The sequence below is a fragment of the Perna viridis genome, chromosome 1 (assembly GCF_037379345.1).
Source record: "Perna viridis isolate PV_CMFRI_1.1 ecotype Kerala chromosome 1, ASM3737934v1, whole genome shotgun sequence".
NCBI classification, from domain to species: Eukaryota; Metazoa; Mollusca; class Bivalvia; order Mytilida; family Mytilidae; genus Perna; species Perna viridis.
The window spans coordinates 62,383,924-62,401,068 of record NC_142445.1 but is presented as its reverse complement, the minus strand read 5'-3'; the positions used below and the strand labels follow the sequence as shown (position 1 = coordinate 62,401,068).

At 30.9% G+C, this 17,145-nt stretch overlaps 1 protein-coding gene across 1 annotated transcript; it reads right to left on the bottom strand.

The window, feature by feature from the left end:
* Window positions 1-456: 456 nt before the first annotated feature.
* LOC148629754 (zinc finger Ran-binding domain-containing protein 2-like) lies at window positions 457-17,058 on the bottom strand. Its single transcript, XM_088556655.1, has 9 exons — window positions 16,908-17,058; window positions 10,576-10,628; window positions 9,848-9,953; window positions 8,722-8,804; window positions 8,005-8,087; window positions 7,016-7,171; window positions 5,724-5,935; window positions 4,646-4,741; window positions 457-4,164 (listed from the first exon to the last, which is right to left on the bottom strand). Exons 1-8 carry the CDS (start codon window positions 16,958-16,960, stop codon window positions 4,648-4,650), a joined length of 840 nt encoding a protein of 279 aa, XP_088412781.1. The 5' UTR covers window positions 16,961-17,058; the 3' UTR covers window positions 457-4,164; window positions 4,646-4,647.
* Window positions 17,059-17,145: the final 87 nt, after the last annotated feature.

Genomic DNA, 17,145 nt, shown 5'->3' with positions numbered 1-17,145 from the left:
GGACTTTCACATAAAAAAAATGAACTCGGGCTTCTGCTGAAAAAAAAAAAAAAAGCTTTTTTTTTAAATCTCAGGCCCCCCTCGATATGAAAATGATCTGTGCCTAAGCCGATAGGAGACTTATGACTTATGAGTGACTTGACTCTACTAAAACTTTGTGTATGGATTTGCTTTTAATAAAAATTTCATTGAAATCTGATTTAGTTACATTTTTATCTACGACTCATGAAATATTTATAATGTCATAGCAAACCATAAACTCTGCTTCCGTTCACTTTCATAAAAAATATACTGACTCTTTTACTGAAGAGTAAACTTCTGATTTAAGGTGGTATAGAAATCCATTGAATTTTAGTCATTAATCTTTGACAAGGAAAATAATTGATCAATAAGGTTTGGCAATAATTTAAGACAAACATTTTATCAAATGTTTAGTCTTTAAGAACAACTCCCATCACTTGTACAATTTTATTACTGTTATTCTGTCTACAAAGCAGTATCAACTAGATAACAAAGAGAACAAAAAAAATCTTAATTAGCGGTAACAATGAAATTTTTTTTTTTTTGTCGAAAAACAGATTGTTAAACCTAAGCTTTTGTTTGGTAAAGAAAGGAATATGGACATGATGAGTAGATGTATAGTGAATGAAAAGAAAACTAACTCAATTTAAAGATGTCGTAAAAAACAAAAGAAATGTACTTCTTACTGATGAACTCACATTTCCTCAACTGCCTATTTGTAAAGAGAAATAATAAAAAAAATACTCTGCAAAACTAATCAGCCATATAGGATTTTAAATAACAATAGAAATAATCCAAATCTTAATACCATATCTGTATGAACCAAGAACTAACTTGATCAAGAACTGTTAATAGATCACTACTCTATGGAAATCATGCAAATTCATTCAATAATATTTTAATACAAAAGTGTATTATACAGCATCCACTGATTTACACTAACAGCAATTATACATACTTAAAATAATACAAAAAGTATATTTATATTTTAAAATACTAGAAATAACTGTGTTGTTTTATATTATTTTAAGAAGCACATGTACACTGATCTACATACTTACCTGTTAGAAACAAAGTCTTTTGATATCCATCCTTACATAGTATACTTACATACTTAACTGCTGACCATTCAATAAGTTGCGTTGGAAGTTTGGAATATAATTAAACCATAACTTTTGATCAGCTTTAATTTAATGATAATTTTTATAAAAGCTAGTTTTTTAAAAAACAAGAAAATTTAGCCAAACTTGTAAGAATCAGTTGCTGCATGCAAAGGCGAAATGACTTTCTATGGAAAAAGGAAGATTTCTTCTAAAAATTCATAAAAAAGGCATAAAGTTTAAAATGTAGTTAAACTCATAAAATGTACTCACAATTCAACCTACCTTTCTTATGACTGCTAAATTATAATTCTTTTAAGTACAGCTAAAATTTAAAAATGGAAGCGAAAAACTATGAGGACATTGGTTCTATACAGAATAATTGTTTAAAAGCAAATTTACTTTATAGCACAATAGCCTATTTTTTGTTACATAATAATTATGGCACAGCAGTAGCAACAGGCATAAGTTTCAATCAGGTCATCTCGACGAAGAAATTCTTTGATACCAAATTTATACTGTAAAATATCTAAATAGCTAACAATTGAGAAAAAAACCTGAATTCCATTAATATCTGATTAAAAAATCCATCCAAAATCAATGTTAATAATGACATACAGTGTAATCACAAAAAAACAAACAATTCAACAAGAATCAATCTTAAAGCACAATAAAAAACAATGGCTTAGGAAGCAAACATATATGAAAGATAAAAAACAAAACAATACCAGATTTTTCTAAGCTAAGTCGAAATCTAGGGTTAAGATAGAAAAATATGTTTTCAAATCAGGTTAAATGTAACCTGTCTGTCCTTGTGCCCTGCTATTGTATAAATATATCCTGAGTTACTGTGTAGTAAAAATAATCTCTTGAGAAATAAGATGAAATGTAAATATTGGACTAAGATGTCCCAATTTATAATTCTAAAGAGAAGCATAACAACAAATGGGGATAGGGGCAATTTATAATCTACATGGAGTTAGCAATTTCAAACAGCAAATAAAAATTTCAAATCATTTCATCAAGGTGTTCAAAAGTCAATTTAAAGAAACAACTTCAAGATACATAGACATAAGACCAAGGGCAACATTTCATTCTTCCCCTGTATAGCTATCAGCTGCAGTTAGTGATATCTTAAAGATTCACAATAATTAAACGAAGAAAAAATAAACTAGGAAAATTTTATATAATATCCTGCATTCATTATAAATAGTACGATAAGTTAGAGAGAAAAACAGATTTCACTATAATTTGAAAAGTTATCTCTTAAAAATTTCAAACTACTTTGAATGAATTTAAAACAGTGTAATGATTGTTTTTATATGTACTGTGGGCCTATTTTTTTCTCATAGGTTTTTAATCCTCACAGTTCTGGACCAATACTTAAATAAAAATTTCATCTTTTCTGAAAACACTGACATTAATACATGAATCAGGTAGCCCCCTCCCAAAATGTACAAAGAAGACCTACTGTCATTGATTTTCAGGTATGAAATAAAAAGGGGCGACAGAATATTGCATGCTTGATATGGCTTCTGCCCTTATGACACACCAATGATCTTGGGACTGAACAGTAATTTTAGCTAACTTCATGTTCATCCATGGAGACTTTTATTTCTTCAATACTAAATTTTGGGGTTCAAGACTAGCCAATAAAACAAAAAAAACATGAAAATTGAGTACCCCTCAAGTTGTAATAAAACAAAACCACAGTACTGGTAGTAATTCAAAATCTAATTATTAAATTATCCCTATATAAACACATTGTACATTTGACAAACAATTGCAGAAATGTTACAACTGTATATTAAATAATATACTGGTATTGCTTTAAGTTATTGCGGCTATGATTAAATGGACAGCAGTTTTTGTTTTTTCAAATAAGGAATTACTACCATATTTTGATAAAAAATCTAAATAATACTTGTAAATAAGGCCAAAGTAGTATTAATGGTACACAATATATATTTCATATTGGTCTAATTATTGCTCAATGCTGTATTTGTCATGCAAAAATAAGAAGTTCAAATGATTTAACCAACAAGAAATAACTAGACAAAAAAAGGGGAAAAAAATGTTCAAATTATGAGATTGTTAAACCTAGCCATATGTCCCTGGACTTAAAGAAAATCCAAGCCCCATAAGAGGTACAAATTGTTTTTTGTTGAAATCACTTGAAAAAATTTTACAGTGAAATTGATAGTTTACAATTTATTTATTGGTAAAAGAAATAAAAAATGCAGTACAATATAGGCAAAAATTTGTGTCTGACATATTATGATAAAGATGAATCTTGCAAAAATTTAAGAAAAATCTACTTCGTGGTCTCACAGCAGTTAAATTCATATAGTTTTCATAATGTATAAAATCAAATGCAGAAAAAAGCTACTTAAATTTGATGTGTCAAATTGGTAGTGCTAGAAGATCAAATCAAGACTAATAATTTACAATATTTGATTGAAATTCAATTAACAGTCTCAGAAGAGTTGCATCAATAAATATAAGTGACAGACTGACAGACACGCAAAGACCACTACCAGATTGTGGCGAGGGACAATGACATTATAATTACACCTGCACCAACTAGTCAACTCTGCCTAATATCAAATGATAAAATCTATATTGATCCAAATCATTAAATAAAAAAAATCATTTTGAAAGGCAGTCCAGATTAAAAATCAATACATGAACTAATTTGGTTTTATACTTGGAGATTTTGATATATTTTGGCTAATAACCAAATATTACCAGTAGACTACTATTTATACTATATTATTTCAAAGCCTTAACAATTCAGACCCTTTCTTGAACAGTTTTTGGGTAAGTCAATTCCAGAAAAAACCAACAAATGAGGGTATACCGAAGGTAACTTTCTTTAGAGATGAGTTATTAAGTTTAATTATGAATAGATGTACAATATGATAAATGAAATGAAACATTCTAAAATGACTGATTGCTTTACAGTGTTTATGTTGTAGTTCCCTGCTTATCTACTGTGTCTCAGAATCAATATTGAGCTTCTTTATACTTCATATATTAAAGCCTGTAAAATACAAAAATCCAACATGTTACAATTGATAAATCAATACCACAAAATACATGTATAAATCAATCCAAACAAGTTACCTATGGCATCTTAAAAAGAATTAAGAGTTTTTTTGTTTTTTTTTATTTTATTTAAACACAAAGAAAACTTTTCCTATCAAAAAGGTCTGTAGGTAAAACTTTATGAAAAAAAAATCTTATTTCATTTGTTACTGAACAGTTTACTTGTCTAAGTTTCTTCATTATAACAACCGGTATGTCTTAAAATAATACTTAAGTTGTAAAATCTACCATTCAACTCTTTGATATTGAAGGTAACTGATAGAATTATTTAAAGATTAAGATTTTTGTGAATATATTCACGTTCCTTTTTTTTAAGTATTTCTGCCCATTATTTTGGACATGCTGTATAACTATCTATCAATTATGACAGAAGCTATCAGTTGTGTCCTTTCAACAGACACACCCTATCACCAAACCTCTACCGCCTTGATCCAGGTTTCTTTCTGTCAGATGAGCTTGATGATGACCTAGATCTTGACCTCCTACGAGATTTCGGGCTTGGTGAGTCAGACCTGAAATGAAAATAATAGCGCTACTACTATAGCATTTAATAGATGAGCCGTAAGAAAATTCAACATCAAATACATATTTGTTTAACACTAATACAAACTCAAGAAGAATCTGATAGATGATGACATACACATCGTCTTATACAATTCAGTCAGCATCATTGTTTTGCGACTAACCCTGCATGGTAGTATGATGGTACATGTCAAATTATCCCCAACTAGAGGCACTAAAAGTGCCTGAATAACCTGGAGAATTGAAATCCTTTAGTTTTATCATTTGGAACAAAGTTCATCAATTAAAGAGGCCCCTTTGCTACCAGCTGAGCAATTTGAGAAACACAAAAATTGGATCATTTGTAAAGAACATGAGGTCAACATCCCTTTAAAATTTTAAACCATTGGCACTTGAGGTTTCAGTAAAGTTAATATCTGAAAATGAGAACATCAAAAAAGTAACAACAACCAATAAAAAACATAAAAAAGGACAATAACTCCAAAAGTTGAGTAGTTCCTGAGGAGATGATGTTATGAAATAATACCCAGAAAATTGAAAAAAAACATAAAAAATTGCTATTTCTGGGCCCATAGGGTCATATGATGCCATTCAATTTATCTATAATTCTGACTCTCAGATTTAAAAAAAAAACAATTAATGACAATGCACAACGACAATGACCAAGTGATGGCAATAGCTCACCTGACTTTTCTGGCCAGGAGAGCTAAAAAACATATATATTCAATGAACAACTTCATTACTTTAACTCATGACATAACAGTTTTCTTGGAACAATAGTTTAGGACATCCTAATGTTTTATTGCCTCATATGGATTACAGACAACCTGGGTACCAACATTAAGTGGGAGGTTCTATTAATTATTTCAATCAATAAGAGTTTGTATACTGAAAAAAACTGAACAAATTAAACTTATAATTATGAAAATGATAACGACCTTTTAACCTTTACCAATGACACCCTACTGTTACCTTGACCTGGACCTCCCACTTCTCTTTCTGTCTTTTCTTGACCTTGATGATGACCTTGATCTTGACCTGGATGATGAAGAAGAGGATGAGCTAGAAGATGACCTTGATCTAGATGACCTAGATGATGACCTAGAAGATCTGCCTTTGTTGTCATCATCATCAGAACTTCCACCTAAGTCATATTTACTGGCATCGCCACCTTCGTCATCATCCTGAAATAATTTTCGTTTTCAAAATTAACTCAGATTACAGTTTTTCAGTCTACAATTATGTGCAATAAAAATCCTTAGAACAGTGAATAAGACTGGAATTGTGATTGAGCTCAAGGAGTGATAATTCCTGCTTGCAACAAGTAAAATTGACTCCTTTTCAAAGCATTTAGCAATCATGCATATATAAACTTAATTGCTGCCCTTCATACAAATTTTCTTCAAATTACATAAACAATTTATGAAGGAATGTAATGTCACACAAGTTCCTCAATTGGGTTATCTTCAAAGCATCCAGCAATGATAACCTTTTCATTTTCATATTCATCTACATATACAGTAACATCAAATTCCATTGAACAGTTTATGTGGGGCTATATTTACAAGATACATTGACAGAGAAGTACAGAAAAGAAAGTGATTTCCTCTCTTCATACTTTGGGGGTATTTCATAATAAAATGCTATTACGCCAGTGCAGTTTGATAGGAACACAGAGGTGGAACAGGGCAATTATGGACACAATATTCACAGAAACAAAGGAATTAATTTTTTTGTAGAAATCAAACAATGTTTTACTTTGGACCAGTTGCACCTAGATGTAGATCAATTTGTAAAAAGAGTCCAGAATCAAAATTCAACATACACAGTTTCATTAAATACATAAGAACTTTGAAAATTCAAATTTCTTTGTGAAATCAAACAAAGTGAAATTTTTGACACCTCTTCAAACAAACCTGGAAACCAGTGTCCAAAATCTAAATACTAATAACCTGAATCTTAGGAAGTTCTGATTCTATTGACATTAGTCAAGAGTGAGCAAATTGTGTAATGTTTTTATAAAATGCTGGTTTTGTTACCTTATTCTTATAATGCAGTCGAAGTCATAACCACCAAATTCAATCAAAATCTTTTTGTTATACAGATCTTTTACCATGATAACTTATACATAAGTTACAAGAAACTAAATGGCTATTGACAAAAAAAAAACATCACCATAACATTATATGTCTGAGTATTTTTTTTTAAATTGTCTAAAAAACACTTTTTCTTTTGCCTCATAACACATTAAAAAATCTACACACCTCTTCAGAATCCAACTGATATTTAGATACATCTTCATCGTCATCATCATCATCATCATCTTCTTCCTCTTCATCTACCGGTTCATCTTTAAGCGGCTCTGGTTCAGTTGCTTGTGTTTCTGTTGAGCCTCTAAATTTCTTCTTCTTTCTTCCAAACTATTAATAGTTAAGTAATAAGTTGAATATTAAGGTGGTAGACCTAGGGTAAGGGGTACAACTCTTAAAAATCATTGGAACATTTGTATTCACCATTTTACATCAATCTTATGTAAGCATCTAATTAACTTGGATTCATTTTATTCTGCTTCAAATGAAAGCTTGAGAGGCTTTGGTGAAATTGAATATGATGCAAACATATCACTGATTTCATGAGTTATGTCCCTTACCCTAGGTCTACCTCCGTAAATTTGTAAAAAGTATCCACATTTAAAAGGTAAAAGGTAATAAATACAAATAAAAAGTGACAAAATGAAGATTAAAAGGCCCAAATTTTCAGTCTACAGCCTTCGTCAGCAGGTAAGAGCATGGGCCAAGGGGAGAGACACCAACTGCAAACCATGACTATAGAAAATCTAATGATCTTAAGAATATCAAAACTAAAGATCTTGAACTTAGTATGTTAAATTAAGCTGGAATTGATTTTAACAAGAAAGTTAAAGTACTATATGTATGCAAATTTCTGGGTCATATAGGTAATACCAATATATTTGGTTTATTACTGAAGGTAATTCCTCTCAGAAAAATAACTACTGGGTTAGAAATAAAACAATTGATCTATAGCTCATCAATCTATATTAAAATACCAATTCAGTTGAAGTATTTTTGATAAAACTAATTCATATTTAGACAATGCTTTTATTTTCACACAGTCAATAAAGAAAAACTATCTAAATTGGTTAAGAATTATCATTAGAAAATTGATCACACCAGGAATGCATTAGCATAAGTACTATGTGAACAGCTGTATATAGTAACTTCTGGTAACCTACTTCATCAAATTCAGCATCATCTTCATCCTCTCTTTTCACATATTCCACAACCTCATCTCTCTCCATATAACCACCTCCAAACCCTGTATAATATGAAGTTAGTGTTAAAACTATACACCATGCTTAAATTTATGTTCTTAAAAACAGTTGCTAAAAATGCAATTATGAGTTACATTGTGAAAAAAAAAAATTCAAACATTTTTGTTGCATTAAATATAATATCTTAACCACTGAAATTAGATACAGTGCATCTTTCTCTATGAATCATACATATTAATTATATATATTCTTGTCAACTTAGTCAATATGTCCGAGTAGTGATTTAAGTAATGCTCAAAGTAATGAGGGAGGTTGGGAAAGTTAGCAAACTGGCAGGAAACATTTTTCAATAGAATTCAACTGAACTTTTTTTAATTCAAGTTATTAATATACCAACTGAAGACAACATGTATTATCAATGTGAATTTTTTTTAAAGATTTTTGGCTGTTTAGAAAAGTTGTCCATTTTTTTCTACTTAACCCCTCTTTCTTTAAATATAAAACTCTTAGGTAAACCTGTATCTAAATTTACAACAAAATAAATAGATAACAGAATGATACCTATCCACACTGATAACTAAATAAACGAAAAATCAGTCTAAAAGACATTCTTTTGATGTCCCCAGTGTGGTGTACCACTGTGTGGGTGATCAGTCATTGTGTGTCTCTTTCTGTTACCTGTCCTTTGTTCTTGCTTTCCATACTTCGGGGCATTACATAAATTACAGGTCATTCTTCTGGCCCAATTTACATTTCCACAACTACAAAATTAAGAACTGATTAAGGAAGCATTCCTACAAGTTGAAATGTTTAAATAAAGTATCAGTATATGTTTATATACTGTAAACCAAGAAATCTTCACATCTGTGTTATTTTTGCAGTTACAGTGTTCAATCTAGAGTACAATATTTCTGCAATTTTGTCATTTTGCCGTAATAAAAATGGTCATTTAGGCTAAATCTGGAACACTGTTTTTTTTAACTATGAGTTCATCCCTATTATATCTTCAGAAATCATTGCCAAATACCCCTGCTTTTAGAAAAGCCTTTTTATGAGGCAGTAGAGAGTCTCGTGTCACATCTTTTTCATCATTTTCTTTTGGGTCAAAGAGGATTATAGTCTTTGAAAATGTTATAGACATCTCCAAATTTTCCTTCTGCTGGGAAGACATGGAGGATTAATGACAACACAGATAATAATTTACGAAACAGAAAGCAGTCAGTACACCTTAAACTTGTTTAGAAGCTAATACTGATTTATCTTCCTGGTAGTCAAATTCAAATTCTGTCAGTGCTAATTTATAATTAGTTGGCTGAATGTAAGTGACTGCAGCATGACAATGAGAAATTTTAAATGACGTCACATATCTTTTGTGTATTAAAACTAATCAAAACAACTTCCATTTGTGTACCAGTTTCAGAACATACATCATCTTGACCAAACAAGGGTTATGTCCTCATAAGACCATGTCAAATCTTCAGACTGCCATCACTCTGCAGTCTCATTATATGCAGAAATTTTACATGTATATGTGGCTTGCTATCTGTTGTGTATCGATTTATCCCCAATTTCAGGTATGACACCCTTTACAAAGCTTTTGGGCCAACACAGTCCTTGTTAAAATGTTGTTAGATTTGAACACTAAATAAGGCCTCAAATACATAAAAAAAAAATAATAATAAATAAAAAATACGAAATATTAATTTAGGTCAACAGAGTATAATTTATGGCTTCTATAGATGCTGAAGAAGATCGCAAGAGTTTCTCATTAAATATACTATAATTTCAAGAAGTACTGACATACCTCTTACACTGCCAATCATCTGCACTGAAAAGTCCCTTGCTTTTCTCTGCTAAACCCTTTCCAATCTCTGTTCCACCCTTCTTAAAAATTAATCCATCTTTCTTTTCTGAAATGTCAAACGCATCTTCAAATTCCAAACTATTTACTAGTATCAGTAGAAGTAAAGTTGAAAATATTTAAATATATTTAATCTAATATGACTGGAAAAATGTTTGAGACCAATGTACAGCTGTATGTCAATTAAAATCGTTTATATATTCAATCAAAAAGTAGGAAAAGAAAATAAAACAACAATTGTATCAGCAGTTACCATTAAGACTATCCATTCTGTCATAAATCATTAAAAAAAAATCAAGGAAAAAATTACTAAATACAATAATGATTGAAGTTTTCATACATGTTGATTATTTAAAGATTAGTGCCTCTCAGTTTTATATTGATATGATATACAAACATACATTAAAAAGTCCTTATCTTTGACATCAGTGAATATGTAATTTGCAGGACCTAGCAGATATGTGACAACTGGCATTGTTGAGAAAAAATGTCTCGTTCTGGTATTTAAAAATTGGATAAATTTAGTTACACTTACAATTGTGTAGGAGAAAGTGAAAATTTGGAGATTCAGTCTGGTAATCTCTGAACCAATACACTGTGAAAAATATGTAAACATGCATACTATCAAACTTTTTTCTCCCTAAGTATCATTAAAAAAGATATAAAAGTACCTTTTCCACACTTGTTACAATTACTTCGTCTTGAAAAATTAACATTTCCACACCTGAAAAAAATAAAAGAATATCAAAAATTTTAACCCAAACTTTGTTAGACATTTGACCTTTATATAATGACATCCTTATATCGCAGCACTGGCAGATATGCACGAACATGTATTATGGCAAACTGAGAGAATTGCATGGCAATACAAAGTCCCTTACCAATAGAAAAATAACAAAATGCAAAACTTCATGCATAATTTGTTAACAGAAAAGAGCAGAAAACTGAGTCTGTACAAATGTTTTTACTCTTAAGACCTTAACTCATAAAAAAAATCAACAGACAGTGAACAAGATTCAAATTGGATCTGTAACTTGTGATAGTAAAGCAATGTTCCAAATATCAAATGTATATATGTGCATGCATGACACAAAAAAGTATGGATAACTGAGTTTTTGCATGAATTTCCTTTTTCCAAGGGCCACAACTCATCAAAACTTCAATGGACCAATACCAAATTTAAACTTAATCTGTAACTTGTTATATGATAGAGCAATGTACCTACAGTGTAGGTACCAAATATCAAATGTATATTTGCAAGCATGAAGAAAAAAAAGTAAGGAAAACTGAGTTTTTGCAAGAATATTTTAAGCCCAAGGACCATAATTCAGCAAAAAATAGACAGACCAGAACAAAAATTTGAACTTGATCTCCAACTTGTTATGGTAAAGCAATGTACGTAATATCAAATGTAGATCGTGCCTTCCTCATATTATTTGTTATAAGATACACTATAATGATGACCCTAACTGGCTAAGTTCCTACGCACACATACTGGTCAAGGAGTAGTCATTGCAGGCAAGTAATTCCATACCTGCCAATCCTGATGGGTTCTTTTACATGGGACAATGTGTGCACCTGCATTTTCAGGACATATATTTTGCAAACTGCATAGGTTTTACTGTATACTCTAAATTAAATGCTTACCAAAACCACACCAACCAAAATGTTTTAAGCAGTGAATGTCAGACTTGTGGAGTAAGAGAGGACACAGAGCATTTCTCTCTTCATTGCCAGAAATACACTAAACAAAGGGAAAAATTATAGCAAGAAATCTACTTCATCACTGGAAACCTATTCATGGATTTAGACATGCTTCTTCAAGTAGAATCAGCACGCCAAGAAGTCATTTTATCGGCTGTGTTGAATAACATTGAGGAGACCCGTCGTTTTAAAGATCGAAAGTTTTTAATTTTTTTATTTTGATTTTATACAGACTTTATTTTTTGTAACTTTTGTTGTATTTTTCCTTTAATCTTTTAGCACCACCTACAAATACATGAGAGGATTTACAAACGAAACAATATACTATACATTAGAGAACTCAGGTCTCACTAACCATTTCCGGGTCAAATGGCCACCCCCCAATATAGTACCAAAAACACACTGAACCTCGACATATGCATTGTAAGTGCATTATTTGTGTATATTATGATTAAAAGTAGTCAAAATAAAGCTGAGAATGTGTACTTTAAAATCATATGTGTAATTAAAAACAAAAGTGTATGAATATTGTTTACATGTGTGAGTAATTTGCCTCCATGCTGTCAGTTAGCAGAACAGGTAAAAATATGGATTTTCAGTATTATTTATTCAAGTAAATTTTGTGAAGAAGTTCTACAATCACCGTACCATTAGCATAATGATTTAGGAAGCTTTATTTTCCAAGCTTTGCAACAGTATGCAACTTTAAGATGTCATTTGTCCTGGGAATTCACAGTGGGACTTAGAAAATTACTTTTTTAACATGTAAAGTAATGGAAACGTAAGAAGTGGTTAGTGAGACCATAAATTAAATTATGGCATATTTCAGAGAAATGCATAATTTGAGAAAAATTGCCTTTCCTGGTCATTATTTCCATTTTCCCATAAAATCAGTATAGTGATATTGGTAACCTGGCTATATTTTAAGAGGTGCACTGTGCAAGATATTTTAAAAAACAACATAGCAACAAGATTTTTATCAGTAACAGTGACTCATAACTTGACGTCATCCATGAAATACATAACGTCACTGCTTGGGATATTCAAAGTACTCAAATAGTCACACAGCACAGACTTAGAATCACACAGTAATGAAATAGGTATGATATACATGTAAATTGTTGAAATCTGTTTTTTTTTTCATAATAATAAATGATATTTACTATTACAACTTCTTGAATTATCATAGGTATCAATTTGGTTTGACAAGTTAGTTAAAATTGTAATTTTTCTGTAATTTAGGGAAAATATCACTGAGGGGCATGATATAAAAATGACCATTTCTTTGTAGTCCTATGTCTGATTTTGATAGTTATGGTCTTATTAGACTCACAATACCACAAGCTTTCATAAAATGTAAAAAAAGAAAAACATAAAAACTCAAATAATGTTTTAAGGTCACACTAACCACTTCCAGGTCAAATGGCAACCCCCCTATGTAGTACCAAAAACACACTGAACCTCGACATATGCATTGTAAGTACATTATTTGTGTGTATTATGATTAAAAGTAGTCAAAATAAAGCTGAGAATGTGTACTTTAAAATCATATGTGTAATTAACTACAAAAGTGTATGAATATTGTTTACATGTGTGAGTAATTTGCCTCCATGCTGTCAGTTAGCAGAACAGGTAAAAATATGGATTTTCAGTATTATTTATTCCAGTAAATTTTGTGAAGAAGTTCTACAATCACCATACCATTAGTATAATGATTTTGGAAGCCTTATTTTCCAAGCTTTGCAACAGTATGCAACTTTAAGATGTCATTTGTCCTGGGAATTCACAGTGAGACTTAGAAAATTACTTTTTTAACATGTAAAGTAATGGAAAGTTTTCCAGTCGTTCCGGCCCCATTTTAAAAGTCGTTCCGTCCGCAAAATAAAAATATTTAATTTTACCAATTAGTCAATGAATTTAGATAAATTATTTGAGATTTTACCGAAGTCGCATATTTTTCATAAAGATTAGTCAACAAATGTGGATTCATAATGTTTCCGTCAAGAACCATAGACAATGTTTTTGTAATGTTTTATCACATTTCATAATTAAGAGCATTAATAAAGATTAAGAGAGTAATCAGATGTAGTGATTAATTAGTTACTTATGCACTGCTAATTATAAATGATTTAATTAATAAATTGATGATTAAAGAATGTATCAAAAATTGATTGGCGGTAATAATTTTTGATGATTTAATTGATTGGCGGTAATACTTTTTGATGATTTAATTGATTGACGGTAATAGTTTTTGATGATACATTTTGATTGGATTATGTCTTTGATGGTAAATTTCACTTGTTTTTACAATTAGTTTTTATAAAAACATATGCCCAAGCTGAGAAAAAAAAACAACTCACATGTCAGGTCTATATAAATAACAACCGAATCTTAGTTCTTCATTATTTAAAAAAAAAACGTTATTCATGATGTATCCTTGTGTAGTTTGTACGACAGAAGTAAGACCAAGACAGCATGCCTTGTTGTGTGACTCTTGTTCCAGATGGCAACATCGAAAATGTGGCACAGGTATTACACTAGCAGAGTACCGCAACTGGGGAGAACGCAACTTTATATGCCAAGCCTGCAAAGATGCTGAACCTGAATTAGCAGAGGAAGCCACAGAAGATTCATTTAACATTGAGATATTTTTAATTTTATTTCTTTAAATTGTCAATATTCAGTAGAAGACGTGATATAAGATTCAAGTGATGGAATTTAAGGGGCTCGCAGTTATACCACTGAGTATTTGACTTTCCATTGTTTTAGGAAATAATTCTTTGTCTTTTATTCTTAAAACTTAAAAAATGGCTTAATCTATCATTATTTTATCAATTAACCACACCTTAGGTATAAATAAGACAATTTTAAATTTCCCCGTACTTTTTTCAAGGGAGATAATTTGTATAGAATGTATAGGAAAATTTCAATTTTCCTAAAGGGTAAAAAATTGTAAAAAATAATTAAATAGAATACATGTACATGTAAGGTATAGAGAGAAAATGAACTTGTGAATGTTGCCGTGCAATTCTTGTGTATTGTATACTTTTGAGTCATTGTAATGCATCATTTTTCATAAAAACTCAACAATTTCTATTATTTTTTTCAGGATGATGACCATGTTCCAGAGCGTAATCCTGACTTACTAGAAGCAATGGAAGTCACCTTCAACATGAATGCCACCTTCATCGTTGATAGACCAGACCAGAACTCCTTTGACCTTTCACTTCCAGTTGACGAAGTAAATGCAGTGGTTGAGAGGTTTTTTTTTACATACATGTATATTTTTCTCTTCCGTGGTTCTACAATTACTTTTTATTTCCGATGATATCAATTTTCATTATGTTTATTTATTTTTTAGTGACATTGAAGACGCAGTTCCTTCAGACCAGGATGTACCAGAACAGCAAGTTATGTACGAGATAGTAGAGACGAGTACCAAACGCCAGGCCAAGAAGCTAGTAAGCAGCGACTGGTTCGCTTACACTGTGAAGGTATGCTTTTATGTTTTATAACAAAATATCAATGAATGAGTAAATCAAATATACTAGAAATAATAGTACATGTAATAAGTTGCAAAAGAATTAATATTTATTAGAATGAATGTATTTATAGTTGAAACATGTAATGCATATAATATCCTTGTATTTTTTAAGATTAATATTCAAATATTCATATAATAAATATGCCATCGTTCTTTTATTTATTTGATTATTATAATAAAATGTTGGAAATGAAATGATTTTTTTTACTTTTTCAGAAAGCAGGTGTCCGTACTACCAACTGGAGGTGTAGTGTACGCAGTACTAGTCTTTGGTGCAAGGCTACAGTAGTACGTGGTAACCAGTTTATTCCAGGACCCAATCCTCATCTTCATCCCAGTGACCCTAGTTTGGTCAAGAAGACTAAAGTCAGAGGTCAGGTATTTTAAAGCATATAAAGACCTTTTATTTCTATTTTATTAATGTGCAAGATTACAACCGTCATTGATTTGTCAGATACAGGTATTGTTTGTATTGGTTATTAGGTCAAGGTTTAAACAAGATCAAACAACGGCAATATTGAATATAATACGTTTTATACCATATGCTACTACAGTTACATATATGAAAACTCATTTTAAGCAATCTCAAGAGTTGCGAGAATGATGTCCATACTGGTCAATTGCATACATATTTGTTCATATAATATGCATTATGTATATATTATAAATACTGTTTTTCATACTGATGTTCATGTTATGTATTGATGATTGTTGTATGTGTTTGTTGTATTTAAACTGTTTGATTTATTTGCAATAAAGAGATTATATTTTTCAGGCTATACAGGATTCCAGACAACACCCCAACAGGTCGGCAGCAGACATTGTGCAAGACACCATGCAGGAAGTTATTGCAGACAATGACTTCAACTTAGCCAAACCAAGCTATGTAGAGAGAGCTGTAAACAGATATCGCCAGAAACAACGTCCAGCTGAACCAACCACATTAGACTTTGAGGTATGTGAAAATATATATTTATTCATTCAAATGCGATAATACAGCTTATAAATAGAATAATCAGAGTGAGTCTAACACTTATTGTACAAAATATTATTATTTTAATTTTTTCAGTCTTAGACTTTGAGGTATGTGATAATATATATTTATTCATTAAAATGCGATAATACAGCTTATAAAGTATTCAGAGTGAGTCTAACACTTATTGTACAAAATATTATAATCTTAAATTTTAAGCCCAAATGTACAGGAAATATGGAATAAGAGTACATAGAGTAAAATATAATTACACATTATTTATGATTACATGCGGAAGTATGGGTTCATATTCAAAGGCTTTAAGTTTTCCTTGGTGTAAGTTTTTCTGTTGTTGTATTCAGTTCTTTCATGATAATTCAACATCGTCTTGTTTCCAAATGATACATATATATACAATAAAAAACTGGGGCCGGAACGACTTTGGGCCGGACAGGTTTTGGGCCAGAACAACTTGCATCCAATGGAAACGTTAGAAGTGGTTAGTGAGACCTCAAGTACACGAGAGTCATCCTGTGGATAACGACAAAGATTGAAGATTACTCAATTTACTGTGGTAATATATGTACTCCTGCTTTCTACAAAGCAGCATAAAAATAAATAAAAAAACGTCAGATTAGTTAAATATGAATGTAGAATGATAAACATGGCTTTCTAAAGGACAGAATAATTCGGTCTATAGGTCAATCTGACCAGTCACATGCTAGTACATTCAAGTCTCAGAAAGTTTATTCTCTGAAACGCAAATTTGTTTGTGAAAATACTTTGTATCAGGGCAAATCCAGTCGCCTTCATTTGGTTTGAACCTAGATGACATCGTCAAAAGGAACAGGAATACAGTTTATGAAAGATTTCTGATACTGAACAACAAGGAAGGTCTTGCGGTAAGCCGCTTGTGAGATCTATAACCCACCGCTTACGGGTTTGCAAAAAATAAAATAGATCCTGTGTCCGGGTCTATTATCAATTTACTCAACATGCATTAGTCTTTTAAACTATTCT

Coding starts and splice junctions, on each gene's coding strand:
- LOC148629754 (XM_088556655.1), bottom strand. CDS start 16,960: ATGTCATCTAGGTTCAAACCAAATGAAGGCGACTGGATTTGCCCTGAT. Junction 10,629..16,907: donor TGGATTTGCCCTGATACAAA/GTATTTTCACAA, acceptor TATTTTTTTCAG/GTGTGGAAATGTTAATTTTT. Junction 7,172..8,004: donor ATGATGCTGAATTTGATGAA/GTAGGTTACCAG, acceptor AACTATTAATAG/TTTGGAAGAAAGAAGAAGAA.